The sequence below is a fragment of the Hemicordylus capensis genome, chromosome 5, assembly GCF_027244095.1.
Source record: "Hemicordylus capensis ecotype Gifberg chromosome 5, rHemCap1.1.pri, whole genome shotgun sequence".
NCBI classification, from domain to species: Eukaryota; Metazoa; Chordata; class Lepidosauria; order Squamata; family Cordylidae; genus Hemicordylus; species Hemicordylus capensis.
The window spans coordinates 231,385,606-231,404,490 of record NC_069661.1 but is presented as its reverse complement, the minus strand read 5'-3'; the positions used below and the strand labels follow the sequence as shown (position 1 = coordinate 231,404,490).

At 47.1% G+C, this 18,885-nt stretch overlaps 1 protein-coding gene across 1 annotated transcript in view; it reads right to left on the bottom strand.

Moving 5' to 3' along the window:
- Positions 1-2,249: 2,249 nt before the first annotated feature.
- Positions 2,250-18,885, bottom strand: part of PTN (pleiotrophin) — a 160,740-nt gene continuing 144,104 nt past the window's right edge. The window contains exon 5 of the mRNA XM_053257814.1: positions 2,250-2,912. Within this exon, the coding sequence (XP_053113789.1) occupies positions 2,860-2,912 (53 nt within the window). The 3' untranslated portion in view covers positions 2,250-2,859. The remainder of the gene's footprint in view (positions 2,913-18,885) is intronic.

The window sequence follows — 18,885 nt, the reverse complement described above, 5'->3', positions numbered from 1 at the left end:
GACAGGTACCCCGGCCCCAAGCCATGTAGACATTAGGCAGGATGTCAGCCAGAGTGTGGCCTGTGTGAGCAGAGAACATAAGAACAGCCCCTGCTGGATCAGGTCCAAGGCCTATTTAGTCCAGCATCCTGTTTTACACAGTGGCCCACCAAATGCCTCTGGGGAGTCCACGGGCAAGAGATGAGGGCATACCTTCTCTCTTGCTGTTGCTCCCCTGCAACTGGTATTGAGAGGCCATCTCTCCAGCTTCTGAGGCTGGAGAGATGAGGCCAGTCCACAGGGCTTTGAAGAGGTCTGAGGGAGCAGGTGAATTTGACTTTAGTTAGAGGTAGACTGAGCCTTTAACTCCCTCGGAGCCCAGACTCTGTCTCACTGCCTGGGAGTTTTGAAGCATTGAAGCACACATTGCTTCAGCTCTCGGAGTATGCCATAAGCGAAGCCACTTCGAAGAAGAATGGTGACATTATAGAAGGTAGCTTCCTATTTGCATCTTAAAAGCTTGCATCTCAGAAGCTTGATTGGCAGCCGCTTTGGCTTTATCCTGAAAAAGTGACTGAAATACATGTTTACTTTAGCCCGGGCATAAAGCAGGCTAAGCTTAAACTCAGAAGGAAAAATCCGAGTTGTATGTCAAGTGCTCCCAAAGATCTCACAGGGACTTCAGTCAGAATCTGGCAGAAGTGTGAAAGCACACAGTCCCTTCCAGGTAGAGTTGCCATGCCCTCCCCGGTGAAATTCTGGGTTTCACCCAGATTTTAAGCATCTCACCGAGATTGCTTAGCCCACCCAGATTCACCTGGACTTCAGCTTTCATTAAAAAAAAAAAAAAGCCCTTGTAGAAGCGCAGTTATGGAGCAAAACGTGCAGACACCATTGTGCTCAAAAACTATTTCAAGCCAATTTACATAGTATGCAAATTAGGCACCCGGATTTGGAAAGCCAGAAGAGATTCAGTTCCAGGAGAGATTCAAAGTCAGTCTGGCCAAAGTGTGAAAATACACACTCCCTTCCAGGAGAGATTGGAAGTCAAAGCACCATGCAAAAAAGTTCCTAGACCATGGATGCCTCAAAGGCTTCCTGGCCTGAAATCTGACACTCCTCCTGCCCAGCTTGTGTGCATCTACTGGGGTAGAAGATGCTGGTTCTGCAATGGCCCTGGGCTTAGGGGGTGCTTTCCCTGCAAGCTCAGGGCCTGAAGAAGCTACCAGAGGGGAGTTCGACTGCTCTGTCAGGTTCTGATGGATACTGAAATTGAGGGCTGGGTCATAGGCTGGTCCTGCCTCCTCAGCATCTGACTCCAAGTCACTAATGTGAGTGGGGGCCATGTAGCCTTGCCATGTCCCCCAGAATTTAGGGTAGCCCCCGGATTTTGGCTTCTCCACCCGGTTGCTAAATTCCACCCAGATTTACCCAGATTACAAATGGGCAGCCCCGATTGCCTGGATTTTACTCTGGATCCGATCACATGGGAGGGCAGAGGAGGAGGGGAAAGTATACAAATCTGTAAAAATAAATAAATAAATATGCAAATCGGTTGCCACATAATTTGCATAATATGCAAAATAGGCCACCTGGATTTGGGAAGCTTGAATATGGCAACCTTTGGGCCATGACAATCTGGGCCATGACAAAATGCTGAGCTACAATTTTGACCTAATTGTGATCAAATCCAACAAGGTAATTCTTATCTCCTCAGGTTCATACATGCATGGGATCTGAAATCTGTATCTCAGATCAGTATCGCATTCTCTGCAAAGAACAGCCAACCCTTCCTACCCACAATAGGGGGATGGAGCCATAGCTCAGTGGCAAAGCATCAGCTTTGCATGCAGAAGGTTGCAGGTTCAAGCCCTGGCAGCATCTTCAGGTAGGGTTGGGAAAGATTCCCCTGCCTGAAACCTTGGGGAGCTGCTGCCCGTCAGTGCAGGCAATACTGAGGAAGATGGACCAAAGGTCTGACTCAGTATAAAGCAGTTTCCTATGTTCCTATATTCCAGACTCCCCATCCAAATAATCAATATGTATAGAACTAGTGACTGACTTCTTCATGATATCAGGGCATCCCACGGCATGTCTGGTGCCACATCATTCAGCTTAAGAAAGAGCCATGTTTAGCACTGCAGGTTTGGTTCTACAGTTTGTATTGACAAGGTGAGCAAGCTCCAGTACAAACATATTTTCAGTAGGAATATTAATCAGTAATGGGAAAAGTAAACATTCTGCAGAGACACATAAAAAGCATTATGGACTAGAGCCTTACATTGTTTTATTAAAAGGTGTAACTGACAACCAAGTTAGTTATTTCAGTGCAGGTACAATCTGGGGATAGAGACCCACTTTTGATATTATAAAACTTAAAATGGTCCAAAAAAGGAAAGGGAGGATAGTTCAGTCAGTTTTACACACAAGGTGACCAGTTCCCACAGCATGTGGACAGACCATTGTGACGTCATAGAACAGTTGTATAGAAAATATCTTGGAGTTCCATGTGGATCACAAATCCTGCCCTTAGCATGCAGAACCGGGCCTTAAGATTGGACTCAAGAGAGGGAAGTGGGAATTTGGAATGAATCTATGCCTTCCAATATACAATAGTCATCATGTACTAAATGACAGAAATCATTTACTAAATCATGTACTAAATTGCAGATTTCTACAAATGCTGTTAAGATTATACATTTAAAATACTAGAGTAAAAAATAAAAAAAGGAGGAAGAGGGTATATTTGTATGTTTGTTTCTTCCTATTGTACAATTAAGCTATAAATAACTTCTGGATAAAATGCCTAGGTGTCAATGAAACGTGTTAACCGATTACATTCGAGGAAGTCCCTTTCCCATGCAGCCCAGCACAGATTCTCTAATCCAGTATCTTCTCCTGTTTCTTGCCTTCTTTTTTCTTTTTCTTGGGTTCTGTTGATGCAAGAAGAAGGATTATTCATTTATTAGATTCATTTGGTACTTTACCAGAGGGGGTCATGGGCTCTTCCTCCCTGGAGGTCTTCAAGCAGAGGCTGAGTAACCATTTGTTGGGGACACTCTAGCCCTGGACTTCCTGCACTGAGCATGGAGATAGATGAGATGGGCTACAAGGGCCCCTACCTCTCTATGATTCTGTTACTTATACCCCATCATCTATATGTTTAATTCTCCTTGGCATACCCATAACTAATCCCATGTGTGGCAGCTTTCATGAGAGTTTGCAAGCAGATGCCAGCTAGGATAGCGACGAGGAGAAAATAATGATGCTGTCTGGAGGAAGTGGCAGCAGGCTGGCCACAAGGAGCAAGAGGTGGAGGTGGGCCTGCCTGGCCACAGGGAGGAGGAGGCCGCTGCCAAGAGTTGTCAGGTGGAAGGAGGTGGTGGGCTGGCTTTCCGTCTGGCCCGCTAGCCAGAAAGCACTGGGGGGATGGAGAAGGGGTGGAGAAGAAGCGGAAGAAAGCCCGGTCGGCCAGGTGGCGGGGAGAAGAAGCGGGCCAGCCAGCCCACCAGCCAGAAAGCACGGGGGCCCCAAGAAGTGGGTGGGGGAGAAATCGGTTGGCCAGCCAGAAAGCCGGACAGACTGGAGGGGGACGGCTAGAAAAAGGCAGCAGTAGTGGGTGGGCCAGCCGGAGGCACAGCTAGTTTGAGATAAAATATTCAAAAGGTGCTTTCCAAGTTTAAAATGAAATCACAATGAAATCACAATACAATAACAAGAAACCCACACCAAAACATAGGACAGTGCAGCACAATAACATATGAGGACAGGCACTCATAAAAAGACTTGCAGAAAGTCTTTAACCACCATTGAAAAGCAGAGAGAATGGGGCTCTGATGGATATCATCAAGGGCTCTGAGCTTCCACAGTCATGGAGCTTGCACCAAGAAGGCCCTCTCCCTGCAATAATGCTGCATTTCAGGGCATACATGTAATAAAATGACTGTTGCCAGGACTTGGCTGTGTCCTGGAAGTTCTTGCAGAGTGCTACCATAGAAGAATGATCCCCCCCCCACACACACACACACTTTTTAAACAATAGAAATACAAATGGACCTTGGTATCCATGAGGGTGACATTCTGTGATAATACCGTGGATCCGGAGACCGCGGATACTGAGGCATTGACTATGGGATTGGGGGGGGGGGGGTTAGGTTCCTAGAGGTCCAAAAATCTTTCCCCCAAAAAAATCACACACACGCAACCCAAACAAGCAAAAAACACAAAGTAAAGTGCCCTACTGTGCTCTGTGGGCCTCCAGCAATGCCCCCCAGAAATCTGAACTGTGTTTTAATTCCAGGGTTTTGTTGGAAACGTGGTTTTTTAAAACTGAACTAGCCATAAAATGAGCCCCACACTCAAAATGGCAGCCAGAATTGACCTCCAAGGTAATTTCCAGCCACCCCTGACCAGCAGATACATGAATTTAACCCTTCCCCCTTTACACACACACACACACACACACACACACACACACACACCCCTTGTGTATGCCAAGGTTGAGTGTCAGCATGCATGGAAGCCAGAACTGAGCCACTGCTGAGCTGGCGGCTTGGTAAAGGAGAGGGGAGCACACTTGGGGTCACGCTGGGAGGGCGAGAGGTGGTGAGCAACAGTGCCAGCAGCCATACCACCTGGGTAAGCACCTTTTGTCCTCTCTCGCCACCCCCGCCCACCCGCCCCTTACCATTTGAAGGGCCCCAACCCCCTGTACTTGTAGAGGGGAATCCTCACCACATTCCCCTTTACAAGTAATGGCTGCCTGAACCACCCGAACCTGTTCGACCAAACAGACCTAACCGGGTGGTCAGTTCGACCGAACCAGTTCTGGACAATGCAGTTGAGTTCAAATAGATTCGTATTCAAACCGAACCGTGTTTTTTGGTTCGTACACAACCCTATAGTATTCATATGTAGAGGCTAGTCCCACGATCACTGGAAAGCAGGCTAAGGGAGCTTAGGCCACTTTCCAGGGATCGTGGCAACCACCGGGCTCGCAGGCAAGCCTGGTGCTTTCAAGGCGGCTATGCTGACTAATTCCCCCTCCCCTTAAATCAGGCTAACGGATCGAGTGCTCCATTAACCTCATTGTTTTGCTCGTGTGTTGCCGCAGCGCACAGCGACACATGATTAGACCCCCGACCCGGAGGCTGCAGCCAGCCTCCCGGGCTCAGGAGTCTCTCCAGGATGCCCCGCGCACTCATGTGGGCCATCCTTGGATTTCTGGGGGCCACACAGCCTCCAATCCCTGCAGCCCCCACTGGCTTCGTGACAGAGCTGGCTGTTGTGTGGGTGGCCGATTTGGCCGCCCAGGGCTGCACTCTGATCGTCTGTGGGGAGAGCTTAGCCCGCTCTCCTCGCAGACCCGATGGAAGCTCTTGAGAAGAGCTTCGTAGTTACCCATTCAAATGCAAACCCCTGGTAGGGTGGACCCTGCTTGGCAAAGGGAACAATTCATGCTTGCTACTACAGGACCAGCTCTCCTCCCATTTAACTTTAGTTAAGATTGCTTTGTGTTTGTGAGGGAAGCAGCTATAAAACACACCAGAAGCTTGAAAACAAATTGGGAAAAAGGAGCAGGACACCAGTTCAGGACAAAGCCTTTCCTATCTCACCAGCCAGCTCTACTTGGCATGCAAACTATTGTCTCAGGGACTCACTCAGAAAACACGAAAATAGCAGGCAGCTCCTGAAGAAACCAGGTCACAGCTCAGTGGAAAGCCAGAGAAAGGTTTTTATACACACATCAATAAACACACATACAGTCACCTCCCACCTTTCCTTTCATTGTAGAATCTTTGGTTTTTCTCTGAGAGCTAAAGTGACCACAGAGGGGGTGAGGAAGCTCTCTCCCGCTCCTCCTCTCCCCTCTATCCCTCTTCAGATTCTGTCAGAGTTTCCCTCCCTGCTGAGAACAGTGCCCATTAATGCAAAATGGGGGTGGGGGAGATGATAGATGGTTGTGGTTGAGTTTACTGAAAGATTTATCGGCAGCAGATATGGAAAGCATGGTGGTGAAGGCCTCTCCTCTCCTCAGGGAGGAGAGCTGGTCTTATGGCAGTGAGCATGAGCTGCAGGGTCTGCCCTGGTTTGCATGTGGATGGATGGCTACATGTGATATAATCCTGTTCAGGGTCATGGCTGCAGCTCAGTGATACAGCATTTGCTTGGCATGCACATGGTCCCACGTTCACTCTCTGGCATCTCCAGGTAAGGCTGGGAGAGACTCTTGCCTGAAACCTTGGAGAAGTTGCTGCAAGTCAGTGTAGACCAGGCCTGCTCAACTTAGCCCCCCCACCTGTTTTTAGACTACAACTCCCATAATCCCCAGCCACAGTGGCTAATAGCCAGGGATTCTGGGAGTTGTAGGCCAACTTGTTCAGGAAGGTCCAAGTTGAGCAGCCCTGGTATAGACAGGTACTACAGTATTTACTATTACTACTACTAGAAAATACTGAGCTGTAGGGACCAATGGCCCAACTCAGTGTAAGGTAGCTTCCTGTGTTCCTATGAACTACACCGCATGTGCTAGACTTTCCAAGGAAGTATGGCTCAGTGCTAACTCCCCACCTGTTTCCCACCAGACAAATGCTCTGCTGGCATTTAGGGAGAATCCCAAATGAGTATGTGGTTTGAGGTTGAGGTGAGCTGGCCTTGTGGTAGCAAGCATGAATTGTCCTCCTTACTAAGCCGGATCTGCCTTGGTTTGCATTTGAATGGGAGACTACATGTGAGCACTATAAAATTGATCTGGATGTGATCAGCACATTGATAACACTCTGTACCAAATCTCCCGATGATCTCTCCAAGCAGCTTCATGTAGATGTTAAAAAACATAGACCGTATGGAGCCTTGTAGAACCCCATACATCAATTCCCACTGTGAAAAGCAACAGTCTTCAAGTGACGCCATCTAGAAGCTGCCAGAGAGATAGGAATGCAACCACTGTAAGCCAGTGCCACCCAATCCCACCTCCCTCAGGTGACCCAGAAGGATACCATGGCCGATGGTACTGAAAGCTGCCGAGAGATCCAAAAGGATCAACAGAGTCACACTCCCTCTGTCAATACCCACTTGGAGATCATCCATCAGGCCAACCAAGGCAGTCTCAACTCCATAGCCTACCGGCAAGCCAGCCTGAAATGGGTCTAGTTAATCTGTTTCTTCCAAGACTGCCTGGAGCTGAAAGGCCAACCTACGAACCCTAGACAACCCCTAAGAAGCCCAGACAACTCAGCTGCATGTGAACTTTTGGAAGCAATGCAGGCGGAAAAGTTGTTTCTTTGCCACTTGAATTGACAGAGCATAGATCTTCTAATGTGCTTTGTGTTGTAATCTATTGGATTCACAAAAAGTCTTTATCCACTTGTGCTGTAGTCGTCTACCTTGCCACTTCAGCTCCCGTATATATGTGGTATTCAAATCTCTCTCTATCTCCCTCCCTCCCTCGCTCTCTGGTACAGAAGTGTTTTGTTTGCTCTGTCAGGCTGTGTACCTGCAGAATTTAACATATGCTCCTCTTCGACAAGCATTCATGACATTAAGATTTCAATATATGTCCTCTACTTGGTGGGTAAATATCACTGAATCCCTGGAAACCAGTAATTTTGCTTTTCTGATTGCAGGAGAAATAGAAGATATCATCTATCGTGTTCTATACTTCTGCTTATGAATATCCCAGGGAAAAATTTCTGAGATACCTGTTACATCAATGGGATCATTTTCCTGATATTGTTAAACTTTGTTATATCATTTGTTAAATTATTTATTTGTTAAAACTTTGTTACATAGGTGGAAATTACAGAAGGAATTAAAGACTTGGTGACAGGAGAGCTGGTCTTGTGCTAGCAGGCGTGACAGTCCCCTTTGCTAAGCATAGTCCACCCTGGTTTGCATTTGAATGAGAGACTCCAAAGCTATTCCCACGATCACTAGAAACTGGGCTGATGGAGGCGATTCCAGTTTCTAGTGATCGTCAGAACCACCAGACTCATGGGCGAGCCTGGTGGTTCCACAGCAGCTAGCCCACTTAAACCCTCCTGCTAAAAGATGTTTACAGAGCCGGTGCTGCATCCACCTTTTTATTTTGATCATGTGTCAGCTGCAGCTGCTTGCAGTCATGGCTGACACACTTGGAGTGGGGGGGAGGGGAAGGGGGAGAGGGGGGACCCCAAGAAGGCATCACACACTTGTGTGGTGCCTTCCTGGAGCTACAGGGCCCCTTCCCCCTTCCCCCAGAGCTCCCCAACAAGCTGCAGCTGGGTGCGGAAGTGACCGACTGAAGCTTCCACTCTGGGAAGAGCACCTGCCTGCTTGCATGCGGAAGGTTCCCAGTTCCCGCTCTGGCATCTCCAAGATAGAGTGAGAGAGACTCCTGCCTGCAACCTTGGAGAAGCTGCTGCCAGTCTGGGTAGACAAGACTGAGCAAGATGGACCAATGGTCTGGCTCAGTAGAAGGCAGCTTCCTGTGTTGCTATGACATGACAAATTCCCTTTCCTTATTGATATGGTTAAGGCTAATGGCTGTATAACAATAACATTTGACTTGACTTGAAATGTTTTGTCTTTAATGATGGCATTAGGAGACCTATCAAGTGTCAAGATCCAGGGTACAATCAAGGCAGGAAAGGTTTAAACATGCTAACACTCTGATCGATTCAGAGACCAGTTAAGCCAGGGTTTCTTAACCTTGGGCCCCCAGATGTTGTTGGACTACAACTCCCATCATCTTCAGCCATGGCCTTTGTGGCTGAGGATGATGAGAGTTGTAGTCCAACAACATCTGGGGGCCCAAGTTTAAGAAACCCTGAGTTAAGCCATAAATCTTAGGCACAGTGGCTGACATGACGTGCAGCATTACAGTTCCATAACCCTGCACATCATGTTAGCCACACTGGAATGAATATCCCAATCCCAACACCATATTTACTGGCTTAGAAATAAGCCCTATAGATGGAGCCTGAACGAGCATCCAGGTATGACAGCTCAGCGTAGCACTTCAGCAATTTGGAAGCAATGCTACATGGCACTGAATAGCTGCAGGCAACCTTTCCTAAGTGGTCACCTTTCCTTTCCATACACCAGCTTTCACTATGGAAGCAGCAGGGGGAAAGCAATTATGCCGAAGAGACGGTGCCCAAGGATTGAAGCAACCCTCAATTTAAAGCCACAAAAGGGAAACAGAATAGAATAATTACCTTCTAATGAAAGTCAAGCTAAAATGCGAGGCTATTTATTTTCCACAGTAGAGGGAGGGGCTGGCACATTTCTAACTCTGACCATTGTAAATTGGGCAGCATCCTAAGAGCAGTTTGAAACACAGCAAATGATGTTGATGCACGGCCTCCTGCATACTGATGCACCGGGCCGGTTGGGAAATGGAATGCACATGCAAAGGAATGGGACATGCAGCACAACTGGATTTGCCAGAGGATTCAAACCCTATTATATCCCATTCACGAGGCAAAGAGAGAGCTCAGCATTCAGAACAGCAACAGGTCTTTGGGTACAAATTGTAAACAAGATAGCAACTCTGAGCTGAACTGCATGGCTAAGGCTTGGACAAGAGGCTTTCAACGGTTACGCCAACGGCAGTTAGACTGGCCAGTGGATCAAGGGGCAACACTTGAAGAGATGGCTCCAAGCTGGGGTCTCCAGATGTTGTTGGAGACAACATCCATCATCCCGAACTGCAATGGCTGCTGGGAGTTGTAGTCCAACGACATCTTGAGGTCCCGGGTTGGAGCCTTTCACTTAAATAACATGGCAGCTGGCATGGTGGTGTCTAATCGAGATTGTGCCACACAGGGAGGAGCCATTTCACCCTTTCCTCTCACAAGAGATGCCACAATCCCACTGAAAAATCCTGCTCCTGAAGTTGGTCTTTGACTCAGGAGGACAGCTGTCCTTGGTGGGGCAAATCCTGACCGTTACTGGAGGGGCTGGACCCTGTGCATATGGGGGCAGAGCTAATAAAGAAGGTTTCCAAGCCAAATAGTGCAGGGGTGGCCGACCTGAGGCTCTCCAGCTGTCATTGGACTACAGCTCCCATCATCCCAAACCACAATGGCCACTGAAGATGGGGGTGATGGGATCTGTAGTCCAACAAACAATGAAGAGCCTCAGTTGGACACTCCTGCATTAACAAGTAAACATTTAAAAGGCATGGCAGTGCTCCTTTTAATGGTTGTCTCTCAGTGGACATCCCCACCCTGCCTCCCGGAATATCGTGGCTGCCACCAAAGGGAGCTCTGGGCTTCTTTCAAATTGTTCATGTTTAAAAGAAAGGGGGGGGAGCCTAACACTCTGCAGCACTATAGGGAAGCCCCCCCTCTCATTATGAAAATGCATGGGGGTCCTGAATGGAACAAATGTATATGCCACTGCATTCAGGACCTCTCTGCAATCATTTTGTATTTTTAAAAAGTGACCCAAGTGGGCCCATTCAGTTCATGTCTTCATTGTTTCTGAAATGAAGGCACATCCCTAGAGGTCACATCTCCTGGAAGAATGTCTTAACTGTATGACAGTCTAGCGCAGTGATGCACTGTTATGTCAGGCTAGAGCATCTTGGCTATTTGCCAAGGATGCGGTATCAGTTTTCCAACACTGAGCAGGAGGTTGGATTTGAATGGGGGTTCCCAGCCTTGCATGCCCAGATGTTGTTGGACTACAACTCCCATTATCCCCAGGCACAATGGCCAAGGGCCAATGGCCAATGGCCAACCCCAGCCATCGTGGCCAGGGATGATAGGAGTTGTAGTCCAACAACATCTGAATACCCAAGGATGGGAACCTCCGAACTAGAAGACGTCCAAGTTCTCTTCCCATTCTGAAATTCTATGATTCTGTTATATTTTCCCCAAGGGTAGAAAGGGATTTCTTTGAAATAATTATTTCCTGAAATCCCCAAGAAGCATTTTCCCCATAAAGAGTCAGTAATGTGGGTTTTTTGTCCTGCTTGCTCCCATCTAACTCCAGATAGCAACTGTGTTTTATATTTGAAATGCAGACCTGCTTTTCTCAAGCCACAGGTGATGCTTCTTAATATTCCTTAATGTTGATTCTTAAATGCTTCTTTTAATGTTTATGAGACATACTTATGTAGAGAAGAAAGGACGGAGTGAAAGCAACAAGAATGGAAATGAAAGCATAATGGGGAAAAGAAAAAGGGGAGAAAGGATAAAGCAAGAGGAGGAGGAGGAGGGAAGAAAAGAAGGGGGAAGCCCAAAAGAAGGGGAAGCAAAGATTTACTCACTTGGAATTGTAATGAGAACATAAGCATTTGCTTATGCTGTATCTTTTAACACGATAAGCATAACAGCTTCAGGCACTTTCACTACTGATGGGCAAGGCTGAATGCCAAAACAGGCCACTGAAGCAATCGAACAATATCAAGGCATTTCTCTGCATTACTAGTTTACACAAATGGCACAGGAGGCACTCAGACTAAATGTGGACTAGCTTGACTTAATTCTTTAACAAGGAGCTTTCTACAAATGCCAGCAGAGGTCCCTGTGGAGTCCACAGATGACTGATCAGTAGTCACTGGGCATTTCCTCTCTTACTATTTGGGGCAGCAGCACAGAAGAAGAAGCTCTTGTGCCAGAAATTCCACCCAGCACTTCCATTCCCAAGTGATTGACTTCCATGCCCAGATACAACTTAAATCCACATTCTGGGCACAACACATGACAATGATTTCTTCTCATGCATTTCATGATTGCTTCTAGGAAGCCATCCTTGCCACTTGTTTTAACCTGTTCTGTTTGCCATCAACTGTCTGTTGATCTCTGTTGATCTCACTGTACCAGCAGTTCACAGAGAGAGTTCGAAACCAACTGAGGGTCCTGACTGAGTCAGGGGACTTGCACCAATGTTCTTTAGGAGCGAGCACACAAAAAACATTTATTTCATCACTCCATTCATATTTGCTGTTAAATGCTTCATTCATTTAGTTATTCATTTGTGATAAAGAGTATTTACTCCATGATGATTCATTCACTGCTGTATGGCATTTGTTTCATTAACTTTCATTGGTTTTCATCAAGGAAACGCGCTCTGCTAACTCCATTTAATGGAACGGGTGTTTATTTATTGGCTTGAATGTTGGCACTTTTCCCATTTAATTAATTGATTGATTGATTGATTGATTACATTTCTATCCCGCTCTTCCTCCAAGGAGCCGAGAGAGGTGTACATGGTTATGTGTACCCTCACAACAACCCTGTGAGGTAGGTTGTTGTTGTTGCTGTTGTTATTAATTTGATTTCTATACCGCCCTTCCAAAAATGGCTCAGGGCGGTTTACACAGAGAAATAATAAATAAATAAGATGGCTCCCTGTCCCCAAAGGGCTCACATTCTAAAAACAAAAAACAAGATAGACACCAGCAACAGTCACTGGAAGTACTGTGCTGGGGGGTGGATAGGGCCAATTACTCTCCCCCTGCTAAATAAAGAGAATCACCACGGTAAAAGGTGCCTCTTTGCCCAGTTAGCAGGGGCAGTTTCATTGCAAGCAATGAACTTTGCCCAGTTAGCAGAGGTTAGGCTGAGAGATCCATGACTGGCCCAAAGTCACCCAGTGAGTTTCATGGCTGAATGGGGATTTGAACTTGGGTCTCCCTGGTCCTAGTCTAACACTCTAACCACTACACCATGCTGGCTCTCAGGGAGGGGTATTTTTGGAGGCTTGCTGCCGGGAGCCACATGGCTCCCATTGCAGCACTTGACCAGGAGAAACAGGGCTAGACTTCTCCTGGTCGTGGGAATAGCCTCTCTCTGTACTTAGCAGGGGGAGAGCCACTGGCCCTATCCATCCCCAGCACAGCATCCCTTCATTGGCTGTTACTGGTGCTTATCTTATGTTTCTTTTTAAGATCGTGAGCCCTTCGAGGACAGGGAGCCTATTTCCTCATTCATATTGATGTAGACCACTTTAGGGACTTTTCTTGAAAAGCAGTGCATAAATATTCATCGTATTTTGTAGTCATAACAGTGGCAGGCTGTTTGTCCTTTTTAAACATTTGATGCACTTTAAACATTCCGCACCAGCAGCAGGGCACCAGGTGTTGAGTCTGTACAGAGCATCATGCGGGGGAATGGAGACCCCTTGCCGGGGGAGAACTCCACCTCTCATACTGTGTTGTGAGCAGTGAGCTGCTAATCCAAGCGAGAGGTGCACTCACTGTTTCTGAGCCACTCTACACCCCACTGCGTGTTTGCAATAGTGGGACTGCTCTGTGCCAACAGCAGTGCATCATGGGAATGATGAGAGTAGCATCGCAAGTGTGAGGATGCACTCCTTGGTAGCCACAGATGAGGTCCCGCCTTCACAAACGGCACAGGCAGGTGCCTTGGAAGCAACAAGCACACCTCTTGCTTGGATTGGTGACTCACTGAACAGTATGCAGGCCACCACCCCCGGTCCGGTCTAGTCCGGCGGCGTTCGCAATTTTTTTTAAAAAAATTTTTTAAAATAAATGTAATTACTTTCTGCCCCTTCGGGGGGCTTCCTATAGGCCATGGGGGTGGGATCCATAAACGTTCCCCTGCCCCCCGCCGGCCTCTAAAATCACTGCTACGGGGGTTTCGGTACCTGTCCAGATGGAACCGGGGGAGAGGGTTCGGTTCGACTCTGAACCCCCAAACCAGACCCCCGGACCAGTTTGCACATCCCTATTAGGAGCAGAGCTTAGCTATGGAAGGAGGAGCCACCCTGAGTGCAGAAATGGGTGGAGAGAGAGAGGGAAAGAGAACAGGAGATTGCAAGGGATGAGGCCAACCCCTGAAAGTGAGCTTCTAGTTCTTCATTCTTGAGTATTTATGTTTTTCAGTACAGCTAGATCCCTTTTGGATTTAATTTTAATTTGATACTGAACCATTTACAACCTGCCTTCACCTTTTGAGAAAGAGCAGGAGTCTTTCTAAATAGCAATTTGAATCAGCTCCATTGCTGATTTCAAGGAAGGATGTTGCTGCCCATATAAATAACACATGTGGCAATCTGTGTGTAACAAATGCCTCCCAAATCCATGTTAAAACTGGAGGGAAACACACACACACACACACACACACACTGGAGGGAAACACACACACACACACACACACACACACACACACACGTTTTATTCTTTAGTTTTAACCTGGATTGGGGGGGGGGCATTCGTGGCAGAAAAATACAGAAAGCCATGTGCATTGTTTATATGGGCAGCAACATCCTCCATTAAAATCAGCAATGAAGCTGATTCAAACTGCCATTTAGAAAGACTCCAGGTTTATAATCTCACTGCTCAATGCTACTTGTGTTTACTGAGAAGTTAGTCCCACGGCATTTGCTGGGGGTTCATACTGGGTGCAGACAGAGAAAAATCTTGAGAAGCAACTCCTCACTTTTCCCCCTTTCCCTTTTTCTTTTCTCTTTTCCTTTTTGCTGTGGGGACATAAGAACATAGGAAGCTGCCATATACTGAGTCAGACCATTGGTCTATTTAGCTCAGTCTTGTCTACACAGACTGGCAGCGGCTTCTCCAAGGTTGCAGGCAGGAATCTTTCTCAGCCCTATCTTGGAGAAGCCAGGGAGGGAACTTGGAACCTTCTGCTTTTCCCAGAGTGGCTCCACCCCCTGAGAGGAATATCTCTCACTGCTCACACATCAAGTCTCCCTTTCATATGCAACCTGGGCAGACCCTGCTTAGCTAAGGGGACAAGTCATGCTTGCTACCACAGGACAAGCACAAGACAGCAGGAAAGACACTGCACCACACGAGTGTGTGGTGCATTATGGGGATTCCCCCGGCAATGAGTGGGAGCCCCACAGTCTGCAAGCAGCTGGGCCTGGCAGATAGTCAGCAAAAGAGGGCTAAAGGTGTGCTTGCTCCCTTAACCCCATTTAAGAGGCTGGCCTCTTTGGTGGGTTTGCCACCACACCACTGTGGGCAGCTGCTCAGCTGCTGTGGGTTCACACGTGCAGGCAAGAGTGGGCTTGGCTGCCTTAGCCAAGAGAAGGAGAGGAGAGCTGGTCTTGTGGTAGCAAGCATGACTTGTCCCCATAGCTAAACAGGGTCTTCCCTGGTTGTATATGAATGGGAGACTAGAAGTGTGAGCACTGCAAGATATTCCCCTCAGGGGATGGAGCCGCTCTGGGAAAAGCAGAAGGTTCCAAGTTCCCTCCCTGGCTTCTCCAAGATAGGGCTGAGAGAAATTCCTGCCTGCAACCTTGGAGAAGCCGCTGCCAGTCTGTGAAGATGATACTGAGCTAGATAGACCAATGGTCTGACTCAGTAAATGGCAGCTTCCTATGTTTCCTATTCTCTTGTTATTGCTGCTGTAGCTCCTCCCAGGGATTTGTCATAATATATTAGAAATAAATTCCGGGGCTCAGCCATGGCTCAAATTAATTTCTGTTCATGTGGGAAGGGTCCTGGGAGTCCTGTCTAAAAATAAAAAGAACCCTGTGATTTGGAGGGATATTTATTTATTTAATTTATTTATTTTACATTTATATCCCGCTCTTCCTCCAAGGAGCCCAGAGCGGTGTACTACATACTTGAGTTTCTCCTCACAACAACCCTGTGAAGTAGGTTAGGCTGAGAGAGAAGCGACTGGCCCAGAGTCACCCAGCTAGTATCATGGCTGAATGGGGATTTGAACTCGGTTCTCCCCGGTCCTAGTCCAGCACTCTAACCACTATACTATGCTGAGCATGTGTGTGTTTACTATGCAGTAAGTTTCACTGAGTCCAGTGGAGCTTGTCTGGGTAAGGATGACTAGGATTGTAGCCAAAAAAAGTCACCCAGTGAAGCCTATCCATGAATACAAGGGTTCTCAACCTTCAGTCCCCTGTTATTGTTGTTGTTGTAACATTTATACCCCGCTCTTCCTCCAAGGAGCCCAGAGCAGTGTACTACATACTTAGGTTTCTCCTCACAACAACCCTGTGAAGTAGATTAGGCTGAGAGAGAAGTGACTGGCCTTGAGTCACCCAGCAAGTATCATGGCTGAATGGGGATTTGAACTCGGGTCTCCCTGGTCCTAGTCCAGCACTCTAACCACTACACCACGCTGGCTCACAATTACAGCTATCCTTGTGGGGTGGGTTACTAATATTTGCAGCTGTTTGCCTGCCTAATGTGAGAAAATCCCCCCACTTTCTGTCTAATTATTTTGAGCAACATCATATCCCTCTGCCTTCTGTAATGCTAATTATTATGCTACCTGCATGTACACCCATCTAATGAACTGCATTAAAAACCGACGGGCGCAACAATAACAGAAGATGAAACTGGCAATACAGTGTCAAATGGAGTGAAATCTGGCACCTTAAAAAAAGAAAACGTTTTGACATTTTCTGATTACAGTGGTGTTTTAAGTGGGGTTTTAACAGGGCTGATGAAAGAGTTTTAATTGATCATCTGGTTTTTAAGCCATTAATTGCTACAACTAAAGGAATTTGACAGTTACCAAAGCCTTGATTGACTTTTTCAAAGATATTGAAGGGATGGAAGATTTTCCCTTTAAGGATGAGATAACTTACAACTGAAAAAACAAACAGGGGCATAGAGAGCCATACATCCTCCTTCTATCAGCCAGGTTCTAGGGGTGTGCTGTGCACGGAACCGGCTGGCCCGGTTCGGTTTGAGTTGCTGGGCAACTCCCAGGGCAATATGTGCTTTGATCAGAAACCCACTGATTAATCGGAGGAGAAATGTCAGTCAATGAGTATAGGTTTAGTTAATCGAATGCCTATCAAATCAATTCGCAGCACAATCCTATGCATGTTCAAGTCCAACTATCTTCAGGGACCCTTCCTTGCAGGCCAATATGCATTGGACTATAGCCTAAAGTGATTGTATCATTCTAAATGGGCGGCGGGAGGAAAGATGGCTATTGGAAGGAACGGTCCATATATATAAAATGACAGCCAGGCCAACCCACCACAATACCAGCTGGTCTCTGCCCACATGGCTGCTGCACAACTGCTAGCTGTAATCAGGCAAGTGATTCATTCAGACAGGGTCATGGACGCGTCTACCATTTGGCTGCCAATGGGAGCCAGTCAGTTCTGGCAGCAGTTCCTGAAAGCCTTCTGCCTGCAGGTGGACAAGCCAGATGGATGAAGTGGGCCAGCATTCAGAACATGGAGATTTATTCCTGGTTTGAGTTTTGTCCAGCAGCACATGGCTGAGAATTGCAGTAGCCAGGGCTGCTGCTATTTATTTATTTATTTATTTACTTTTACTTTTATTTTTACACTTATATCCTGCTCTCCCTCCCAGGAGCTCAGAGCAGTGTGTACATGGTTATTTTTATCCTCACAACAGCCCTGTGAGGTAGGTTAGGCTGAGAGATACATGACTGGCCCAGAGTCACCCAGTGAGTTTCATGGTTGAATGGGGATTCGAACTCAGGCCTTCCCATTCCTAGTCCAACCACTACACTATGCTGGCTCAGGTCATAGCTGGTTACACTGGCTTCTTTTAAAGCAGCTCCTCTGTCATGCAGCCACGCAGCCAAGGTGTGGGGTTCATAATGCCAATTCATGAGTCACCACCATGAGTCACCACCATGGCATGGGGGTCACTTGTGCAGGATGGAAATGTAGCTCAGTGGAAGAACATCTACTTAGCATCCACAAGACTCCTGGTTCAATTCTTGGCATCTCCAGGCAGTGCTGAAGACAAGTCAGTCTGAAACACTGGAAAGCTGTACCAATTACAGTAGACAATGCTGAACTAGATGTGTGTGAGGAGGGGGCTGGTCTTGTAGTGAGCATGAATTGTCCCTTTTGCTCAGCTGGTCTCATCTTAGTTTGCATTTGGATGGGTGACCTCCGAGTGTCGGGGGGGGGGGCTCCTACATCCACCCCACGCCTGCCCGTCACAGTGAACCTACATGGTGTTTTTTAATCAAAGCTGCTGTGCAGCCAAGGGGTGGCTGCCGGGGGGGGGTTAGTCGAGCAGTCGGACCTCCTCCTCTCCCCTCCGCAGCGGTGGTGGTGGGTGGGAGCAGAACAACTGAACAAAACAATAAGGAATTTGTAGTGGGTAAAAGGACCAACAGAAATGAGAAAAGCCACCCACCCACCACATCTAATAGTCTATAGATCCTGATCTGTTATGAACATAGAAACCACAATTTTATTCTCACTATGTAAAGTGCAAACATGTGAAGTCACAATAATAAAAACACTAATTAAATGAAGTTCCATAAAATAATTATGCTGCCATTCCTACAACATGTAAGTAAAGGAGTGCACTGTAATTGTGCGTATTGGAGCTTGCCAAAACTGCCCAAAATTGTGCTCTTATTGATGGAATTCCTCTGAAGAGTGTGTGACTCATGACGTCAGCAGCTGCTCTCTGGCTGACCACAAAGGAACAGGAAGTGGACCCAGCCCTGCTGAAATGACTCCAGATGCAGGATCATAGTGTGTGCTTTCCAGAGCGGCATATCCATGGATGGCGGCAGCCCCTGTAGCCACAGCTCTCTATTGTTTCTAGGCTTGCTGGGTCCCAGTGCGTGAACAGAAAGGTAAGTGGATCCACATTACCAGAAAAGCAAGTTAGGAGAGCTCAGGGTTTTCTCCTATCTTGGTTAAGAGCAGGGTACAAATGCTGGGCTACCTTGCTTTGAGCAACCTGGGTTGGAGGGATTTTTGTGAGTTCACACAATCATGTAAACCAAGATAGAATGCCTCCTACTCTGACATTGAAGGTTGTGTGAACAGGACTATTATGTTTCCTGATCTCCCAAGAGGCCGCTTCTGGGTGCTACTCCAGTGAAGTCTTTAGGAAAGAACTTCATGATGAATGATTAAGGCTACTCTACATATCAGGGTTACTCATCCTGAGGGGACCATGTAGTTAGTTTTAGATTGTGAGCCCTTTGGGGACAGTGAACCATC